The following is an 8,959-nucleotide window of genomic DNA, read 5'->3' on the forward strand; positions in this document are numbered from 1 at the left end:
GAAAAAAAAAACAAAAATTAGAATATTGTTAAAAAAATTATTAAAAAATGTCCGCTTTAGCCTTCACTAATATTTTGTTAAAGGACTGATTTGGTTCTGTTAAAATTGTCATGCCACATACATGTCATTAATATTTTGTTAAAATTAGTCGAAAGAACTGACTTGGTTCTAGGTTCAATTTAAAATTAAATAGATATCAATATAATAGATTCCGAACTTTTTGCGATATTTTTACACGAAATCGGCTTTAAGAATCGAGACCCCAAGGCGGCGCCCTGGTCTCGAAAGGAGTGTTACCGTCCCCTCTAGTCTTCTCTACGACGCCGTTTCGGTCTTGTGACTCGCTCCACACTCAGTCAAATCTTCTTTTGAACGCTGAAAGCGGCGAGACACTCCAACTCGGTGATCTCATCCCCGAACTCAGCCCACCGTAACCACTAGCCAGTCCTTTCTCTTTTACTCTTTGCAGCTCTTTCTACTTTACACTCCTGCGACGGAGAGAGAGAGAGAGAGAGAGAAAAGGGGCGAGAATACGAAAAAGGCGTGAGAACAATCGAACGTGATCTCCATTTTCCACCTCCAAGAGCAGCTGGATCGATCGAGAGCTGAAGAGAGAGAGAGAGAGAGTGGAAGAGAGATTCGAGGTTTTGCGGCTACTGTGATCGGCGATTGTGTGATGGCGAGCCCTCAACCGGGGCGATTCGCCGCGATTCCTGCTTCTTCTGGGAGAGTCGCTCCCCTGACGCCCAGTTCTAGGGCTCTGCAGAGCCCTCTTAGCAACGAGGCCATTTGGAGGCGCCTCAAGGATGCTGGGTTCGATGAGGAGTCGATCAAACGGAGAGACAAGGCTGCGCTGATTGCGTATATTGCCAAGCTTGAGGCTGAGGTTCTTTCCTTTTTGTTCGGCCTGCGTTAATCAATGTCTTGCGGAGTATTCCTTTTTCTATGATTCCTGTTAGGTTCGGTTTTGGTATTCAGTTTTGTGCCTTTTTCTGTTGCTGCGCTTATCTTGCTACATTTATGTTGGTATGGGAGTCTTCTGTTTTTTTTTTTTTTTTTTTTTTTGGGGGGGGTGGGTGGAGGGATTCAAACACTGCATTGATTTTACTAGGGACGTTGGGAACAGCGGTTTTGATTTCCAATTTTTGCATTTGGTTTGGCATTCAGATGTTGAGTGAAACAAGCTGAGAATGTAAACCTATCTGGTTTACTTTTCATGATCTGATGACATTGTGGTTAATGGTTCATTTCTTCGATGTGGATGTTTTTAGGCACAGGCTAGTTGCTATCAACAGTATTAGTATGTTACACACCACGTGGACTGCATATGCTATTCAAATGATCTTGCAAGTCAAAAGTTGTTAACTTATGTACCCTGTGGGATTTATCATGCTTCTTATTTGAAGAAGAAATGCCATTTGCTCTATGTAATCTCACTTTATTGAGTTATGATGTTATTATACCAGGGTAATTTGGTGATAGAACTACCCATTGATTGAATTGGTAGATATCAATGGGATAGGCTGGGGAAAGGATGTGCATTAACTCCCCATAAAGGACGGAATTTGCTGTATGTTGTTCAATAACTCGGCTGTGGGGTTTCCATTTTTTGTGAGTTGCACACTAGCTCATCAGTTGGTGTCCCTCACAATTCAAAATTTCTGATAACTTAAGGGGAAAACAAAAGAGATATACAAATATAATAATATAAGGCACTGTTATCTTATGCTAATTTGTGTCATCACTTATCATCCCTTTATTATCCTACCTATGAGACACAAGAAATCGGGGTATGTGCAATTGAAAGGTCGATCTGGATTACTCTGTTTTATTCCTACTTCACTCCTTGCAAGATATGTGCAATATATCTTGAATCAGAATATTCTCAGAGCATTTATTGATAGATTTCTAGATCATGTGGCTGTATAGTTCTTATTAACTACAATCACGTCTTTGTCCTTCCATTACTGATGTATTACTGAGTACTGATATTCTAATAGCTGCATTGGGTGTTGCTGACATTTTAATGCTTTGTGTCTATTCTCTTTTGGTGTGTTACAACATCTTGTTTTGCTATGTCTGATCTGTATGAACCACGTGTAGATTTTTGACCATCAACATCACATGGGCCTCCTTATACTGGAGCAAAAGGAGCTTACTTCCAAGTACGAGCAAGCTAAATCCTCTGCTGAGGCTGCTGAGTTAAAATACAAACGTAACCAAGCAGCTCATGTATCTGTTCAGGCTGAAGCTAGGAAGAGAGAAGAGGCACTAAGGAAGTCTCTAGGAGTTGAGAAAGAGTGTATAGCAAGTGTAAGTGTAATCACTAAGTTTGCTGAAGTCTCTAGGAGCTTTGTTTGTGCTTCTGTCATGTTTGAGCATAGATTTTCTTTTTCTTTTTTTAAATGAATAATCGCAGCTCGAGAAGGCCTTGCGCGAGATGCGTGCTGAATCTGCTGAAACGAAAGTTGCTGCTGAAAACAAGCTGTCTGAAGCTCACTCGATGGTAGAGAATGCTCAACAGAAGTTTACTGTAGCTGAAGCAAAGCTTCAAGCAGCAGAATCTTTACAGACTGAGGCTAACCGGTATCATAGACTTGCTGAAAGGAAGCTGCAAGAAGTTGGAGCACGGGAAGATGACCTGAGAAGGCGCATTCTATCTTTCAAGTCTGAGTACGGTTACTTGCTTATTGGTTAATGAGACTTCAGTAGTTTCTATACAATGCTTACGGATATTCTGAATGAACTCCAAATGACTTTTGTATTCTCTCGGCCTCTTCTTCTTTTTCTTCTTCTTCTTCTTCTTCTTCTTCTTCTTTTATTTTGGTAAATTGTGGGGAACGTTTGCATTCCACACACAATGTGAGTAGAAAATGATTTGTATTAATTAAGTAATAGGAAAATGATCTTCCAGTTAATTAGACTATGTACACCTGCTATGTATCAACAGAATTATTGCAGCCTAGTGATGGAAATTTCATAAGTCATAAAGAGAGTTAGCCACTGTTAGTTTTTGCTGCATGGCGAAATATGCTGCTTTGGGTCTGTTTTCATGTGTTATACTAATCTACAGTTGTTTCATCCTGTTCTTTTAACAAATAATAGGTTACAAATTTGTGTCCTGTTTTGTATGTGCGGAGATGAATGGTCTATTCTCAAAATACCATTGCATTACTTGTATTAAGCTAATGATTTTTGCATGTCAGAAGACATATCACAATAAGGCGCTCATTGTGTGAGTGTCTTGTCTTTGAGAGTACTTGATGTGATTTTCTTCTCTTTGTCAGATGTGATGCCAAAGACAATGAGATCTTTCTACAGAGGCAATCTTTAGGAGAAAGGCAAAGAATTTTGGAACAAGGAGAAAAGAGATTGCTTGATGGACAAGCTTTGCTAAACCAGAGAGAAGGATATATATCTACCAGATCTCAAGAATTGGATCAACTTGAAAAAGAATTAGAGGCCTCCAAAGCTGACATTGGAAAACAGCGTGGAGCCTTGAATGATGATAAATCTGATTTGGAGCTCGGAGCAGCTTCACTTGTGGAGAGAGAACAGGTTCTATCTAGTTCTCATTAATATGGTTATGCTTTTGTGTTCTTGAAACTATTAAGGGCACGAGTCCTCTTACTGTTAATCTGTTGACAGGATCTTTTGAGAAAGGAGGTTCAACTGAATCAAAAAGAGCAAGAGCTGCTTGTTTTACAGGAAAAGCTTGCCAGCAAGGAGTCAGTAAGTTCTCTTGCTGTCAATCAATTTTTTGTGAGAAGTGGGATAGTGTCATCTGGTAATCTGATGGTGGCTCTGTGCAGAAAATCACGTGCACATTCTTTCTTCTTTTAAAAAATTTTTTCTAAGGATTTTCAATGGTGCATTTTGATTTCAAAGTTCACTAACTTTAAATTATACTACTCATGCTATTAGGATGACATTCAAAAAGTAAATGCGAATCATGAAGCTGTTTTGCGGTTGAGGACAGCTGAATTTGAGTCAGAGATGGAGATGAAACGTAAACTTGTTGAAGATGAAATCGAGGCTAAGCAACGGGCTTGGGAGTTGAGGGAGATGGATATCACTCATCAGGAGGATCAACTAAGAGAGAGAGTGCATGATTTGGGCATTCAAATAAGGTCCTTGACAGAAAAGGAGAAGGATGTCAAAGAGAGGTCGGATAACCTTGATGCAAGAGAAGAAAAGTTAGCTTCTGCAGAGGCAGACTTTGAGCTTAGGAAGGATATGCTACAGAAGGAGAAGGAAGAAATTAACAAACTGAAACAAGATCTTCAGAAGTCTTTGGATTTGCTCGAAGACAAAAAGAAGCAAGTTGATAGTGCAAAGGATAAGTTGGAGGTTATGAAAACTGAAACAAGTGAACTATCAGTTTTAGAGATGAAACTCAAAGAGGAGCTTGATAGGGTCAGGGCTGAGAAACTGGAAGTTATGGCAGAGGCAGATAAGCTAAAACTAGAGAAGGCAAAATTCGAGTCTGAGTGGGAATCAATTGATGAAAAGAGAGAAGAACTGAAGAAGGATGCTGAACTAATTGCTGAGGAGAGAGTGGCTGTTGCAAAGTTTCTCAAGGATGAACGTGACAGTCTGAGAATAGAGAAGGATGTAATGCGCAATCAATACAAACACGACGTTGAGTCGCTTCGTCATGAGAGAGAAGAATTCATGAATAGGATGGTGCAGGAGCGTTCTGAGTGGTTCAGCAAGATCCAGCAGGAACGTGCAGATTTCTTGCTGGAGATTGAAGTGCAAAAGCGGGAGTTGGAGGACTGCATTGAAAAAAGGCGTGAAGAATTAGAAAGTTCCTTGAGGGATAAGGAAAAAGCTTTTGAGGAAGAAAAGAAGAATGAACTTCAGCGTGTTAGTTCTCTAAAGGAAGCTGCTGAGAAAGAGTTTGACCGTGTTGCTTTGGAAATTAAAAGGCTTGAGAGTGAGAGGATGGAGATTAGTTTAGATCGTGAGAGAAGAGATAGGGAATGGGCAGAATTACAAAATTCTATTGAGGAGCTGAAGCTGCAAAGGCAGAAATTAGAGAGGCAGAGGGAATTACTGCATGTTGATAGGGAAGAAATTTGCGTCCACATAGAGCAGATGAAAAAGCTGGAAGATTTAAAGATAGCCCTAGATCGGAAGGCTGTTGAGATGCAACAATCTGTTTCAGAGTCCAGGGAAATGAAGATATCCGGGAAAAGACATACTAAGCAGCGAACTACTGTGAATAATAATAATTCGGACTTGGATGACAGAATATATGAAGTGGGCCATGGCAATGGACCTAATTCACCACCTTTACAGAAAGCTGGTCATTCTTCTTCTCCCAACTCTGCTCGTTTCTCGTGGATCAGACGTTATTCTGATTTATTATTCAGGTCTTCTGAGAAGCCCCATTTGGCATGTGAAAAGGAGCCTCCTGCATCTAAGAATGACGAGCAGGCCACACCAATGGTTAGGCAGCCGAAATTATCACTCATGTATGATGTGCAGAAACATGAACAAAAAAAGAGGCTGGAAGGACTGGAAATGTTTCAGCCAGAGAAACATGGTGGGGAAGAAAAGACGATATTTGAAGTGCCAACTGGAGGTGAGGATGCAAATGAAGAATCTGAAAAGAAGGAAACTGCCAGCCAAAAGTCTTCTGAATCCATTACCGAAAAAGGGCTTCAAACTAGAAGAAAAAGAAGGGTGAAAGAGTTACTCCCAAAAGATTCTGTTGATATTGAGCCAGAGGAAAGGAAAAGAAAAAAGAACAAGGGAATGCAAGATGATGGCGGGGCTGATCTCTTTGATTTAGCCAACACCAATCAGTATGATCCATCTTTATGTAGCTTATTTTCTTGCTTCTGTTTCTTAAATTTAAGATCTCTTTTTGTAAGTGCATGAATGCTCTTTCACACTTTTTTTTCCAGTGTAAACGCAGGACAACCATGCATTACTGATGTTGAAGATGCCTCTTTATCATTTAAAGAGACTCAGGTCGTTGCTGAAGAGACCACAACTTTAGTTGTTGACAAAGTTGTTAATATTTCAGTTTCTTCTGAGAAAGAAAGCTTGCACCAATGTGTTAACGAAGATGACGATGACCATCTGCTGGACCTTGTATCAAAATCAAACAAAGTTCTTCTTGAAGGTGGATCTGCTGACGTTGATTATGTTCCCGGTGGTAATGGCATCCTCACACACGAAACGACTTTAAAGGTAATGTTAGACTTGTCAGTGACATTGGTCAGGTAATAGCAATGCTCTTGCAGTGTTTAGAATAGATGTTGGAAGGTCGTGCTTTTCCACTCATTGTGTTCGCCATCATCCAAGTTTCCATCTACCTTAGTTGGAAACGATTAGGTTAAGGTTAGTTACTAAATTGACTAGAGATGGCTTATGTCCGTTGCCTGTGAATCATTTTGTACTTAAATGTTGCATATCCAATGGTCTGCGTAGCTTCCTGTCTAATTCCTCTAATATTTATGACATCTAAATTTGTGCATGTTCTTTCTTCTAGGGTCATGATGTATCAGCTAAAGCTGACCAGATCCCTAGAGATCAAGGTCTCAGCAAAGTAGATACTCATGGGGAGGATGGTTGAAAGAGCGGAAATCAGAGATGGTCGTAGAACAAGTTATAGTTGCCTGGATATATGGAAGACAGTTTCTGAGTCATTTGTAGATGCAGATATGGTAATAATGCATTCTCTTCTGAGTAACGCCTAACATTTCAGTGATCAATCTAATATTTTCTCCATGAATTAATTCTATTTTTCCAATGTACCAGATGGTACCAGATGGTGGAGGAATTCATCAGCATGTATTGGAGCTTGCTCTAACCCTTTGAGATTGTAAATGACTTTTAATGTCTTGGTTTCTTCACTTGTCTTGTCAATATGCTAAGCGATTGGTGGTGGCCTTATGTGTGGGCTGTGGTAGTGTGCGTTCCTTTTGGGCTGGTTGTTGGAAGTTTGGTTAGATTGGGCTGATGATGGGTAAATCTGCCTGCTTGTTTTTCGGTTTTGAGCAGATTGAGGTTGTTGTTAATGGCTTGATCAGTTTCTTTATTTGTTAACAGTACTGGCATGTTGAGATTCCGGAATGTGCCCTCTGTTGATCGAGATTGTCACTCAAGTCAAATTGGAAAGTTTCATGTATTATTTATTTTGTCCATCTGAATATGCATATCACTAAAAGTTAGTCCGGTTTTAATTCCCTGAGTTGCCTAGTTTCTTCAATTTCGTCCTTTTTGGTGTTCTTGGGCTAAACTAAAAAGATCATCATCATGTGGAGAAGATTTTGCAGGCTCTAACCGAAGCCCACATCTTCAGCTCATAATCTCGTGCTTCGGTATTGACAGTGGTGGGCTCATCATTGCAAGAGACCCAACACGAAGAAGGCGCATCGAAGCGCAGCCCAAAAAAAGAACAAAAAAAATTTGCACAATCACCCGCGGTATGCGGCCTTTAGGTAGTGCATGATAACACTTCTCTGTTCCAGAAGTCATTCTGGCAAGAAGTGAATTTTTCAGCTTTTGCTTTTTAGCAGAAGTAGTTTTTTCTATTTCTGCTTCAGAAGTTGATATCTAACAGAGAAATGCGTTTGATAACTGAAACAAATTTTTACTTCGACGGGAAAATTTGTTTGATAATGGCTTAAAATTTCTATTTATGAAATAGAAATTCGTTTGAAAATAAGTGCAAATTTTTACTTCGGAGTAACTTCCCAGCACAAACACTTTTACAAAAACAATTGGGCTTTTCCCCTTTGGTCGATCTTCCAATTCTGGCCAAAATGAAAACGACGCTAGCAACCTACGCTCCTCCCCAAAGCAAACAGGCAAAACCCTAAATTTGCTCCATCGAAGATCGTCACTCCTTGAGGACGGAAGACAACCGTCGGCGGCCATCGGATGCTCGACGACCCTCGCTCCTCCTCTTCGTCGCCACTCTTGCGCAGCCGTTGGACGCTCACCACCGAAGGCCTTCACCTTTCGACGACGGACGACGGTCACCGACTCTAGCAAGAAGCACGGGGATTTTTGCATCACAGCGACTCGTTGAGTCACCATCGAAGCCCTTCATCTCTCGACAACGGATGCCGGCCATTGACTCTAGCAAGAAGCATGGGGATTTTCGCACCACGGCGACTCGGTGAGTCACCACCGAAGCCCTTCACCTCTCGACGACGAACGCCGGCGAAAAGCCTTCACAAACAACACAGAACAAGTTAAGGTAGAGCATACCCTAACATCGCAAAACCGATTTCATCGCATAGGAGGCAAATCGGAGCTGTTGATAGAGTTTTCAGAAGCAATGGTAGAGGCGAAGGCTCTCGAAGGGGGTAATCGGGATGCGTGGCTGCATATGGGTATATCGGCTGTCAATGAATATAGAAGAGGATTGGGACGAGCGAATCGCAATCAGCAGCTCATTGAGGTCGTCGGATCTGCAAATCGAGAGGATATGGCGGAGGCAGAGGCAGAGGCCGAGGCGAAAGCGGAGGTCCAAGCGGAGGCGGAGGCGGAGACGAAAGCGGAGGTAGAGGCGGACGCGGAGGTGGACGCGCAGGGACGGGAGCTTACCATCGAGAGAAGCTTTTGGGTGTTGTCCACAAAAAGGGTTTTTACGATGGGATGAATTCTGGTCGAGAATGGAGAAAGGGAGAAGCAATTTTTTTTTACTTCTCAAGATTGAAGGAAAACGTGATCTGAAGTTAATTTCCACTTCGGAAGGCCAAATTCTTGTCAGAACTAAAAAACATTTGTCAAACGGCTTTCTACTTCTGATGGGTGTTTACCAAACAAATTTCCCTGCCAGAATGACTTTTGGTAGGGAAATTAAAAAGCAGAAGTGTTATCATGCACTACCTTAGCTGCAGCCCCGTTTACCTTAGACTCAAAATCTTAGACACGGATGATTCTCTAATTCAACATCGTACAATGCCGAGCAACGATAAACCTTTGCACGGAT

At 41.3% G+C, this 8,959-nt stretch overlaps 1 protein-coding gene across 1 annotated transcript; it reads left to right on the forward strand.

Annotated features, from left to right (window-relative positions):
• The first annotated feature begins 421 nt into the window (after positions 1–421).
• On the forward strand, positions 422–7,160 carry LOC115739368 (protein CROWDED NUCLEI 4). The gene is made up of 9 exons (XM_030672408.2): positions 422–886; positions 2,104–2,313; positions 2,420–2,673; positions 3,288–3,558; positions 3,649–3,732; positions 3,925–5,813; positions 5,916–6,236; positions 6,506–6,680; positions 6,785–7,160. Exons 1-8 carry the CDS (start codon positions 677–679, stop codon positions 6,564–6,566), a joined length of 3,300 nt encoding a protein of 1,099 aa, XP_030528268.1. The 5' UTR covers positions 422–676; the 3' UTR covers positions 6,567–6,680; positions 6,785–7,160.
• Positions 7,161–8,959: the final 1,799 nt, after the last annotated feature.

Source organism: Rhodamnia argentea, chromosome 11 (genome assembly GCF_020921035.1).
Source record: "Rhodamnia argentea isolate NSW1041297 chromosome 11, ASM2092103v1, whole genome shotgun sequence".
Taxonomy (NCBI): domain Eukaryota; kingdom Viridiplantae; phylum Streptophyta; class Magnoliopsida; order Myrtales; family Myrtaceae; genus Rhodamnia; species Rhodamnia argentea.